At 40.4% G+C, this 13,045-nt stretch overlaps 1 protein-coding gene across 4 annotated transcripts in view; it reads right to left on the bottom strand.

Moving 5' to 3' along the window:
• Positions 1 to 13,045, bottom strand: part of DOCK7 (dedicator of cytokinesis 7) — a 150,334-nt gene that overhangs the window by 101,723 nt on the left and 35,566 nt on the right. For all 4 annotated transcript variants that reach the window (XM_074265760.1, XM_074265761.1, XM_074265762.1 and 1 more), the window contains exons 6-10: positions 12,760 to 12,972; positions 12,116 to 12,201; positions 8,321 to 8,387; positions 3,879 to 4,028; positions 494 to 574 (exon numbers count right to left, since the gene is read on the bottom strand). In XM_074265760.1, the coding sequence (XP_074121861.1) occupies positions 494 to 574; positions 3,879 to 4,028; positions 8,321 to 8,387; positions 12,116 to 12,201; positions 12,760 to 12,972 (597 nt within the window). The remainder of the gene's footprint in view (positions 1 to 493; positions 575 to 3,878; positions 4,029 to 8,320; positions 8,388 to 12,115; positions 12,202 to 12,759; positions 12,973 to 13,045) is intronic.

The following is a 13,045-nucleotide window of genomic DNA, read 5'->3' as shown; positions in this document are numbered from 1 at the left end:
TAATTATATTTAGGACCTAAGTTGAGAGAACCAAATGGAGGAGAGTACCAAAAGGGACTGGCTCCCTTTTCAAACAAAGAGGGCTTATAGTCTCAGGCTGAGGGACCACCAGTCATGGTTATTGCAGATGGGGTTCAAGACCGGGGTCAGAATTTGATGATTTCTATAGTTCCTACCAATCCAAGATCTATGACCCTATAGCTTGAATATTTATTGAAACATGTAAGCCAGTCTGAATTTTTACTAAAAAACAAACAAACAAAAATTTTAGGGGCAGTTAGATGGCACAGTAGATAGAGCACCAGCCCTGAAGTCAGGAGTTCAAATCTGGTCTCAGACACTTAACACTTCCTAGCTGTGTGACCCTGGGCAAGTCACTTAACCCCAATGGCCTCAGGGGAAAAAAAAAATTTAAAGGAATTTTAAAACTGCTAAAATTTACAACTAACACTATTTCCTGAGACAAAAATGAGGAGAGAAAGGGAATTATCACCTTAGTAGCATCTGCTTCTTTGAAAATCATATATGGCTCTGCACACTCTCCAATGTCCCCTTGCTGTAGAACTTTTTCTAGCTGAGAAAAGAAAGAGAGGACCCCAGATTACATTTACAACAAAATCAACTATTTAGCAATGCTACAAAAAACACGGAGTTCCAACACAATATAATTGGAAAGAACCACCACAAAAAGCAACTGAATATTCTGCAACTATAATGGGCGACACTGGCCCTAGAGGAGAGAGGAGAAAAGGAATCTCTCTCCTTCCTCCAATACAGTAAGGAGAAGAAGGCAGGTGAAGAAATATTTCAGACTGTCAGACGCTGTGAACCCGAATTGATTTTTTTCTCTTTTTAAATCATTTTCACAAGGAATGGGTCATTGGGGGAATGGGAACATAGCAGTGAGAAATTAAGAAACAAATGTGAGATCAAACAAAATTCTGAAGATTTAAGTCAATCACCATGATGTGATCTATGATGTGGGGTTTGGTATCAAAAGTTGTGGTTCAGTCATGAAGAATTCACAATGGCCATTCTCATTGGCAAAAGGTAGATTGAGGAGAATGGGTTACAGAGAAAATGAAGGAATATAACAAGACCCCAGAAATGGGAAATATGAAATAGAGTTGGGAGAACATATGAAAGGCAGGCTCCTCAGTGGAAAAAATCAAGCTTTGCTCCCATTCTCTTAAGAGATACCTTTTTTTGAGGAGAACGGGAGCAAAGCTTGGTTTCTTTTTTAAAGTCTTAGGAAGTTGAGACATATACGTAGACAGGAGGAGCCAGTGGACAAAGACTAGAAGAACAAGCTCCTGGAAAGGACAGTATCAGGGCCATTAGCACAGGGCTGGTCTTGGCTAGAAGATGCCAACTCTCGAGGAGCAGGCCAGGTGGTCCCTTCTCTTCCTGTTGTCAAGTAAGAGGCAAGGTCCTTGGTCGGGAGGTGGGAGGAAAAAGGTACCAGAATGAAGAAAAAGTTAGTGTAGTTGTTGCAGGGAAGAGCAAGGGAAAGTCAACCAGGAAAAAGCATTAACATAAGACTCTCCAAGCACAAATTGGACCACGTCCCTGCTCTAGATAATAAACTTCACCTTCAGGATCAAAAATTATCTCTTTGCTTCTCTTCTGAAGCTCCCCATGACCCAGCAGGCTCCACACCACACACGGGGCTCTGGCCAAACAGCCTTCCATTTCCCACTAGGGACTCCCTAGTTTCTTCCAGGGCTCCCCCTGTACATGAAGTCTTTGCTGCTTCTCCCAAGAGACAACGTCCTCCTTTGCAAAACAAACTTGTCTTTGTTGTATATAAGCTAACTCCCTAAGGTCACTGAAGTTTTCTGAAGGATGTAACTTAGATCATTTTTAGTTTTTGTATCTCATTTAGCCCAGAATACACCAAACACGTAACCAGTGTTTCCAGACTGGTCTCATTTGATCCTCAAAACAATGTGGAGGGAGGTACTGTTATTACTGTCCCTGTTTTACAAAGGAGGAAAAGGAGGCTGGAAGCAAGGAAGTGACTTCCAAGACCCACACAGAGACCCAATGTCTGAAAAAGGACTCCAATGGTTGTCCTGAGTGTAAGACCAGACTACCGCAGTCCCTTGTAGCTGCCTTTGATCTCCATACACAAGAGTCAAGAAAAGCTGTAGGGCAATGAAGGGCAAGTTAATTACATTTCCCATTTACTCTTGTTTATGACATTTGTGGCTGTTCTTTTCTGAAGGTAAAACAACTTCTCAATCCTTAAACTGAAAATCATGTGCTTCACTCATGTTGGGACACGGTGACTATTAGAGCAGCTACGAAAAGATATTTTTTAAAAAAGAAATCTGCTCAATATTTTTAAAAGGTAGTGATATAGGTTGTTTTAATTAAGTTAAACATTTCCATATTAATCATTTTATTCAAGAAGACTTGAATAAAAGGAAAAAATGAAGAAAGGGAAAAATAGCAATTAATCTATGCATTGATTTTGATTCCCTTGATATCCTGGAGCTTTTGTTCTTCTATTATTTTTTTCTAGCTCTATAAAATAATTTGATAGTTTGATTGGCATGGAACTGAATAAACAGATTAACTGTATAGACTTGTCATTTTTATTATACTGGCTCTGCCTATGTGCAATTAACATTGTTCCAATTGTTTAATCTGACTCTATGTGAAAAGTGTTTTATAACTGTATTCATATAGTTCCTGAGTTTGTCTTGGCAGGTAGACAATTTTATATTGTCTATAGTTATTTTAAGTGAAATTTCTCTATGTCTTGCTGCTGGACTTCATTAGTAATAAACAGAAATGCTGATGATTTTTTGGTGGATGTATTTTGTATCCTGCAACTTTACTAAAGTTGTTAATAATTACAAATGGTTTTTTAGTTGATTCTCTAGGATTTTCTAAGTATAACATCATACCACCTGCAAATAGTGAGAGTTTTGTTTCTTCACGCCTAGTCTAATTCCTTTTAGTTTCTTTTTCTTCTCTTATTGATGTAGCTAACATTTCTAATACAATATTAAATAACAGACATGATAATGGGCATCCTTGCTTCACCCCTGACTGTATCTGGAAGACTTCTAGCTTATCCTCAATGTGTGTGTGTGTGTGTGTGTATATATATATATATATATATATATATATATATACATATATATATATATAAAATGCTTGCTGATGATTTTAGATAAATATTATTCATAATTTTAAGGCAAATTCAATTTATTCCTATGCTCTCTCATGCTTTTAATAAAAAAGCATGTTGTATTTTGTCAAAGGCTTTTTCTGCCTCCATTGAGACAATCACATAATTTCTGTTGGTTTTGTTACTGATATGGTCTGTTATGATGATAGTTTTCCTAATACTGAACCAGCCTGCATTGCTGGCATAAATCCCTGATCATAAAGAATGAACTTTGTGCTATATTTTTGCTAGTATTTTATTTTTAAAATTTGCATCAATATTCATTAGGGAAACTGGTCCATCATATTTTTTCTCTGTTTGGCTTTTCCTGATTTAGATATCAGCGTCATAATTGTGACCTACAAGGAATTTGGTAGGACTCATTCCCTGCCTATTTTCTCCAATAGTTTATATAATAGTGGGATTAATTGTTCTTTAAATGTTTGGTAGAATTCACTTATGAATCCATGTGGTCTTGGTTTTTTTTTTGTTTTTTTTTCCATAATACCCTTACTAAATGCTTATGGAATTAAAAAACCTACCCCTGTGGAACTCTGAGTCCATGAAGAAAACAAGACCCATGCAAAGATAAATGGGGCATGAGGAATACATAGTTTTGGTCTTAGAAGAATTTAAAATATACCCTGGAGCCAAGATTAGAGAAGGCCAGCATATATTAAACAAGTTGGATTCTTACCTTTATTACAAGAAATACATCTTGAGATGGATAAGTGATAGAAAAAATGGCCGATCTCGCCAAGGTGGTGATTGCAGCAGGGGGCACATGGGGACGCAGCATGCCTTTCATTTGCTCAGAGTTAAGGTCAAAATAAAAATTCTCTGAAATCTAAAAGAGAGATTAATGATTTTTTTTTATATGCAGTTAAAAGACATTTTATTTAGCCATCAACTTAATAAAACTACATGTACTCAATCAAAAAGATTAGAGAAGTGTTTATAAAAGTCATCATTAACATAATTTATGAAACACAGAACTACAACCAAGCTTTTGATGGCCAACTCCAAAACCCTGGGTCAATGGGAGCAAAGTTAGCAAACGGCAAATATTTGTCATGAGGGGGGAAGAGGGAGGAATCTGAAAGCTCTGAGTGCGAATGGTGCCTGACTCAAGACATGAGGAAAGGAGGAGTCAAATACAAGCACAGGACAGGCACGGCAGCTGACTGAGGCAGTCACGGGAGGACCCCAGTGGCCCCTCACAACGACTGTCTCCCCAGGAGTGGAGCTGCGACGGCCTTGGCGAAGGGAACCAACTATCCCATGAATCCCTGAAAGACGACATTATGAACTAACACTTCACGTGTACCTCCACATCACAAGACCGCGAGAGGTTCCGCCCATCCACCTCCAAAGGACAAAATTCAAATATTGACAGACCAACACTATTTCCTCTTTGGGGGCGTCACCAAGGGTTCAACGTCCACTCGGAGAGAAAGCCTGAACAAACGTCCCGGGGTCAGGCACCTTTTGGCCTGGAACGTTTCACGCTATCATCATCTCTGCAGCGTTTGAGAAGTTAGCAAAGCAGGTGACCAGTCAGTCATAATCCAAAAGGAACTTGGGCTACTGGGCTGAGAAGATGAAGGCTGATCTGGTTTTGTTTTCTTAATGACTATTTATAAGTAATTTTGTTCTGGAACCGCTTAGGACGTGATTCTTTGTTTCTGAACTTGGTTCAGAAGTCAACTGACCTGTAATGGTTAATTTCAGAAATCCAGCTCTCCTGAAAACCACTGCTCTGTTCTTGCCTCTGTTCTTGGCTGGCCTTGGGTCAGTTGTGTGAGCTCAAGGGAACCGGGCCTGAGAGCAGCTACCTCCAGGGACATCTGTTTGGCTGCTCCCAAGGCTGGGTTGCTATCTTGCCCATAGACACAATTGGCACTTTTTGGTTCCATGGGAAAAGGGGGAGCTCAGGAGGGAGGATTTTTACCAGCCCTTATTCTTCCAACCAATCGTATTGCTCCACTTTGTAACCTATCATGTTGTCCTCGATCCCATGATGTCATCAGTACTCCCCAAATACCACATAAAAGGAACTGTCCTTTTGCTCAGGTCTGTGGTATAAATGGAAGCAAGTCTCTGACCTCTTTACTCACAGACAGCATGCCCCTGCTAATACATGTGACCTAGTGAGGAGAATTGCCTCAGTTTACCCTTTTGTCAAATTTCAAACACAACATTCAATAGGAATCACTCTGAAGTCATAAACTTGGGGCTTTAAAAAAATCAATGGCCGAGTAGAGTTCACCAGAAAAAAATCTGGGTGTTTGCAAGAACCTAGAACAGCAGAGTGAGTCAAAATGTTCACAGGAAAATCAGAGGTGATGTCATCCCAGGACAGGACAGGGAACGTGGCCATGCCCTAGACAGAGCACATGTGTCCTAGACAGAGCACATCTTTGACCTTAGTAAATGTTCCAAAGAGAAATCGATGAAGCAACAAGGAATATTAAAACAAAGCAAAAAGACTGAAAAAAATAGAAGAAAATGTAAGTATTTTGCAGCAAAAACAACTGACCTGGAAAACAGATCAGGGGGAAAAAATTAATAATCACTGGACTATGTGAATCCCCCCCCCAAAAAAAAAAAAAAAAAAAAAGTTCAGATGTCCTATTTTAAGAACTTAAAAAAAACTGTCCAGATCTCTTAGATCCAGAAGGCAATGTGAAAATAAAATCAACTCAGTCACCTCTTGAAAGAAACCCCCAAAATGAAATCCCCTAGAAATTCACAGCAAAAATCCAGAATTTCAAGATCAAGGGAAAAATGCTGCCAGCAGCCAGAAAGAAAGAATTCAAATGAGGAGGGATCCCAATCAGGATCATGCATGATTTAGTAGCCACCTATATAATGGAGCAGAGAGCTTGGATATTATAGTCCAGAAATAAAGGTTAGGGGGAGTTATCTCACATATAATCAGGATACAAAGACAGATTCCTATACAAACAAGTAAGAGAAGGTGCTTGTATAGCTGACACCTGAATATCACTCTCATCTGAACTTAACACACACACACACACACACACACACACACACACACACACACACACACAGAAATATATTGCTCTCAAGAGGGAAATAGGGTGGAAAGGGGTGAGGGGGAGACAAGGCACGGGTTGGTTTTAAAAATTTGAAAAACGCACAAAAATATTGACACCTCTTGGTGAGGTGGAAAATAATGGGAATCTGAGGGGATGAACATCACCTGAGAACAAATAGCTGAAGTACTATTGGGCTGAACTTTTATCAGCAAAGCAACCAACCAGGAATCTAAAGGACTACTCACTTCCTGATAAAAAGGGAAGGATTTATTGTATACAATTGTTTTTGGAATGGCCAATATGGAAATTTGTTTTTATTTAACTAAATAGATTTATAATATTCTTCCCCCCTGTGTTCTCAACGGGGGACAGGAAGCGAGATGGGAGGACAAAAAGGAGGAACTTGGTTGATTAAAGCAAATGAAATATTAAAAACAAATTTATGGCAAAGAGAATAAAACTAGCCTAAACACCCACAGTATAGAAACCAAAGTCAACAAGAATATATGCATGTGTGGATGGATGGAGGGATGTCTGAATAAACCGAGAGATGTCTACACACACACATACAGATACACAGGAAGATCTACAGATACAGGACAGGTGTTAGCCAATGGATAATAAGTTGGGCAAAGAAAGAGAAAAGAATTCATGGAGTTTTTTCATTGATTACAAGCCTTGAGTTGCTTCAAAAGTCTCTCTTTCACACAAGTTCTCTCTCAGAGACACTTGTTGTCCACGAATTATGTGATTCCATGAATTTGAAAAAACCCAAATGCCCCCAAACCCAAAAAGAAATGAAAGCTCTATACTTTGAGAGGAGAGGGCAGCACATATACCCATGAAACTTCCACCTCAAGATCAAGAGAGAAGCTATGGAATTACATAATTGCTATGCTAAAAGCCATCCATATGACGGACAACCCATCATCATCTAGCAAAAACTGGAGTCTAAGATGCAGCTGCCGGCAATCAGGATCAATTAAAAGTGCCAGTGTTGTCAGCCAGGCTCCTGGGTGGGGTTCCAGCTTTAACCCCTGACTGTACACATCTAAGGGAGGCTCTCTTGGCTCTTGGTCTTGCCATCTCCAAAATAAAGAGGCTGTATTAGCGGACCTTTACGATACTTCCCCAAAGGGAATCTCTGATCATCTGTGCATTAATACATTGGTCCTCTTGAGATATTAAAAGTACAAAAGTTGACCTTAGAATGGTGGGTATGGAGCCTTCATGAAGCACTTCCTTTTTTTAAAGAAATGGACAAAATAGGAGTTAAAGAGATACCAATTTTTATCAGTGAAAGAAGGAAACGGGGGAAACTAGAAGCTAGGTGGCGCAGTGGATAGAGCACCAGCCTTGAATTAAGGAGGACCCGAGTTCAAATCTGGTCTCATACACTTAACACTTCCTAGCTGTGTGACCCTGGGCAAGTCACTTAACCCCAGCCTCAAAAAAAAAAAGAAAAAAAAAGAAGGAACCAAAGTAATGAGATCACTGCTGCTATTAAAGTGCTAAAAGAAAACATTCAATAAATCAAAAAGAATATCATTTTAGCTATCACATGCAGCAATGAATATTTGATAACTATTATCTTCTTAGAATTTCCTTAAATGGTCTTTATGACCAATTTTTTTAACCTAACAACATACAAGAATTTTGAGATTCATATCTAATTCTCTATAGTTTACTTTTGACATGTTTTTAATGAAGGAGTTAGATTACACTGGAGCTGACCATCAATTGTGCTTCAAAATAGAAAAATGCTTAACAATCTTTAAAATGAACATTTTTACCTAAAATTTCTATTTGTGGTTTTTGGCAAGGTGGATCAAAAACCATTTACTTCATGACTACTGTGTTCTAAGAACTCTGCTAAATGCAGGTAAAATATTAATATTTACCAATTACTTAAGAAATTTAAATATTTTACATTTACCTTACAAAATAATATCCTAGGAACATTTTCTGACCTATGGCTGTAGATAAAAATATCAAACTAAGATCTCAGAAAATGTTTTTAAAGTTACAAATGATGATTACGACTGAAAAATATGGCCCCCATATTCCTCAAACTTACCTTTTTCTTTTCCTTGACGTCATATAAAGCCAAACTTGCAAAAATGGGTTCAATTTCAATTTCAAATCTAAAAAAAATAATAATAACTTGGTGAATTCCATACAAGGATAAAATATTAAATTTTGACTGACGTATTTTTCATACACATGATAAATCACTTCCCAAATACTTAGCTGTATTAAGAGCATTTCCCCTTCCAGAAATGCCTGTGACTAGCCTTGGCTGAGTGGCCATGGGCAAGTTCCCATGGCCTTTCAGGCTCCACACAACTCTCTGAGACTCTCAACTTCACACAAGTTGCTAATCTGCACTGGGGATGTCACTTCTACACAGTGAGTTGCCCCACATCAGTGAAATCTTAGATCTGATACAAAAATAATGATTTTTTTTTAAAGGGGAACATCAATCGGGGAACGGCTGAATAAGTTGTAGTATATGAAGGTAATGGATTATTATTGTTCTATAAAAAAATGATGACATTTTAGAAAGGCTTGGAAAGATTTCCATGAACTGATGTTGAGTGAAACAAAAAGAACCAGAAATACATTATGCCAGCAAGACTGGGCTATGATCGACTATGAAAAACTTGGTTGTTCTCAGTGCTTCAGTGATCCAAGGCAACCCCAATAAACTCTGGATAGAAAATGCCATCTGCATCCAGAAAGAACTGTCGGGATTAAGGGATTAAATGTAAATCATCACGTGTTACGTTGGCTTCAGTTTTGTTTACTCTCTCGGGGTGTTTCCCTTTTGTTCGGATTTTTTCTCTCTCTCCACGTGATTCATAAAGAAATGTGTATTCTGAGGCAGCTAGACCTCAGACACTTAACACTTCCTAGCTGTGTGACCCTGGGCAAGTCACTTAATCCCAATTGCCTTGGGGGGGGAAAAAAAGTGTATTTTTAAAGGTTAATATACATGTATAACCAGAAAAAATTGTTTAAAAATTTAATGGGCAAAAGGGCCATTCGCGCCAGTGCCCCAAGGAGCAGACGCTCACGGAGGGCAGGTCTTTGGATCCCACCATGAAGAACTGCCACTTCAGTGGGGTTTCATCCTGGAGAACGCTGCCCACTGGCTGGGATGGAGGAGCTATAATCCCCACTTTCAAGATGAGGACAATGAGGCCGACAAGTGCTCCTGCGCATAGGTGAGGGCAGGAGGAGGAGGGCGCCGTTTGCAGGGACTCCCCCAGTTTCCCCTTCCTCTGCATCCCATTTCCAATGAGCTTGAATGGGGGAGGGGCCTTCCCGGCTGTCCAAAGATGAATCCCACTAACCCTAGAGGGTCAGCCATGGGTGGCGGTACACTGCCGGGAGGCAGGGGCGGGGCCTGGGCTAAGCTCCGGGGCTACAAAGCCCAGTCCTGCCCTCACCAAGCGAGTTCCCAGAGCATTGTGGGATTGGGTTGTGGCCAGCGGGGGCTTCCTCGCGCCTGCCAGGGGCCGCCCATTTCTTGGCTAAGACCCCTCTCGGCAAGTTGTGCCTCCCAGTCTCGGAGGGACTAACCGGGAGATGCCCGAAGCCCCTCGGAGAACTTAGTGACGTCATCGGATGAAGCCCCACCCCCCTCGACAGAAACCTCACCGGGGAGGACTTCAGTGTTTGAGGTTAAACTCTTAATCTCATAACCTCAGGCTCCTCAACTGTAAAATGGGCTACAGCCTGGGCTGTTGGGAAGATCATACTGCAAAGGGCCTGGTACACAGTAGGCGCTATATAAATGCTTGTGCCCTCTCTCTTCCCCCGACTGTGTCTTCCGCATACTCTGTAGAGAATTTATTTACAAAAGTAAGTATTGTGGAATTATATCCGGACAACCACTGAGATGAGGGAGATTTCCGCTAGATATGTTTCATCAGTAAAGGGAATTCCCAGTGTGGAAGCACCCTCCCTCAACACATGACTCCCAATAACTTTCATTTCAGCGTCTTCTGGTGCAGGCGGCGGAGGCGGGGGGAGGGGAAGGAGACTCCTGGGGTCTTACAGTCCTTGGGTGTCGGCCAGTGGCTCGCCCCGGCTCTCAGGCCCTCCGTGACACTGAGCTGCTCATGGGCCGAGTGCGGTGGCAGAGAGGGATGCGTGCGCCCTCCCTTCAGTCTGCCCTGGCGGGGCTGCCAGTGTGCACGACAGCTCGTGGTGCTCCCTCCCTGGCGGACTACAGGGATCCATGATCCAGAACCAAGCTCAGGGAGAACAATTTGGCCTCTCCTCCAGAAAAGGGGCAGAGGCTCCCTCCACACAAGGGCTAATGGAACAGGGCACATGCTCTCTACCCCAGGGCGCATTTATCGGCATCATAACAAGCCCCGAGTTCAAATTCTGCTTCCTCCACGTGCTGGCCCCGCAGTGATCTTGCTGGTGACATCCTCCTCCTAAGTGATTGGGTTGGACTGGGGGACCCCGAAGGCTGCTCTCAGCTTGACAACTAATCTTCTGTGATCCCTGAGATGAGTCCCAGGCGGGTATGAGGGGACCAAATGAGAGGACACAAGGAAGGTGTTGGGCAATTTTTTTTAAAAAGCTCTTTTTAATCATAAGCAATCATCATGGTTATTATTATAATTACTACACTTCCCAAATCAGTATCACTCACTAGTCCATGCTAGATTTGCAGAGGGGGTGCTCTGATATAATTAATTGCAAAAGCATTTTTAAAAATATAATTTTCTATACATGACCATAAAATTTTTTCTGAATTTAAAACATATTCGTGTTCTCCCTCACCTTGCCCCTTTATGAAATGTATGAAGGAAGAGGTCATATTTGTAGCACTGTTAGGACAAACTGGCCAGCAGAACCAAAAGGGCTGAGCTAACTAGGGAGAAAACAGATGATTACAGCAGTGGGAACTTTATTCCTCTAAGTAACAGTAAAATTTGAACCTGTGTTAGTAGCAAAGAGTTATAGCCCAGGAACTAGGCACAAGTAGCCTGATGTTCAAAAGCTCCAGCTCATTAAACTTGCCTAACAGGTTTCCAGTGGAAGGTCATTAAATGTATAAAATGTTTGTTCTTAAAGGAATATAGCTATGGTTTTCAAGTGGGTCCTTAAGCTCTGGATGCTTTTTTAATGCTCTTAATAATAATTTTTCTTCTTTTCTCTCAAATATTCTTTCTTTAAAGAAATAAATGACAGAATAAATAATTCTGAAAGAAATAAAGGAAGATCAGTTAAAATCCTGAGGTTTAACAACTTGTTCTTCTGCAGACAAAGATGAAATCCTACTGTAATGGCAAAGAAAAATTCCTCACTGGGAAAGGAGAGAGTGTCGCTCTACCCAGGTTAGTTATACCTTCGGAATCCAATTCTTACCATGCAACAAGAAATTTGGTTTTACACACATATATTGTATCTAGGAAATACTGTAACACATTTAATATATATGGGATTGCCTGTCATCTAGGGGAGGGAGTAGAGGGAGGGAGGGGAAAATTTGGAAAAGTGAATACAAGGGATAATGTTGTAAAAAAAATTACCCATGCATATGTAAAAATTATAATTATAAAATTAATAAATTATTTTTAAAAAAGAAAAGAAAAGAAAAATTCCTGAAGGCAAAATCCTGAAGAGGCAATTTAAAAAACTATGTACCCTACAATGGGAAACAATGACTTCCACCTGAAACCTCCAAAGATAACCTATAGCGACCTGCCCTGCCATGTGTAACTGAGACGGTATCTGAATGGAGACCTTCTGAACAGTCCATTTGTGAGCACAGCATGTACAAGAGATGAGGACTAGGCTGTCTTGGTACAAAGTCCTTGCAGGAACAGGAAAGGAAAGAAATACTTACTTGAGGGACAAGCATTTTACAAGAAGTCTTTGACCAAAATGTTCTTTGGGTATTTCAGGAATACTGAGGCGTTCTATGGGCTCTTCCTGCAAATTGACAAACAAGATTAAAAATGAACAAACCTTCCAAAGTTAACTGGCAATTAGAAACTTTCAAAAGTGATTTTACCATAAGTTAATGTTATGCTATACTCTTTCATTTGTAGGGACAGCTAAAAAGATGCTGATGCCTCAAAATTATGAATCGCAAAGCTTCCCTGAGCACAATTCAAAACCACTAAAAAAAAAAAAAAATCAACGTGGTTTGGCCTAATAGAAATATGTTCATTTCCAGCAATATAACTTTTTGTTAAGCAACTGGGGCAAATTAAACTCCTTTTTATCCCACAAAGTTTAACACTTCTTTTAATATTTCCATAGTTTCTCTGATGAAGTCCATTTAACCAACAAAAATTCTCTGAGTACTTCCTATGTATGTGCAAGACATTATTCTGGGGAAAATAGATGATGAATAAAGCTTAAATTGCAGTGGAAGAAACAAGAAAGCTACCTAAGCAGCCAGAACAGAAAATGAATTCTTAGAACAAATGAGCAGCCCACTGAGGCTTGGTTTTGTCTGTCCCTCCTTCTAGGAATTCAGCATACCTCATCTGGTGCTGGGTGCAAAGCAAACAGCTCCTTATGACGGTTGGATTTTCTTTGGTCATCATTCTGATGGTCAATGTCTTCATTTGGAGTCCGATCGAGCAGACTGGGGAGCAGCGCATCAGGCAGGGAATTCTTCAAGTCAAAGATGCTGCAGGCCCAGCTGCCCCGGGGGGTGTCATCGATTGACACAGACCGTCTTTTAAGGTCATCCTGTGATGTGGAACATCAAGCGTACAAAAGCCAATAAGCAACAAGTACAAGTTAAAAGCAGCTTTTATGGTCA

The sequence above is a fragment of the Sminthopsis crassicaudata genome, chromosome 4 (assembly GCF_048593235.1).
Source record: "Sminthopsis crassicaudata isolate SCR6 chromosome 4, ASM4859323v1, whole genome shotgun sequence".
Classification (NCBI taxonomy): Eukaryota; Metazoa; Chordata; class Mammalia; order Dasyuromorphia; family Dasyuridae; genus Sminthopsis; species Sminthopsis crassicaudata.
The sequence above is the reverse complement of the archived record's forward strand: the minus strand, read 5'-3'. Positions and strand labels throughout refer to the sequence as shown.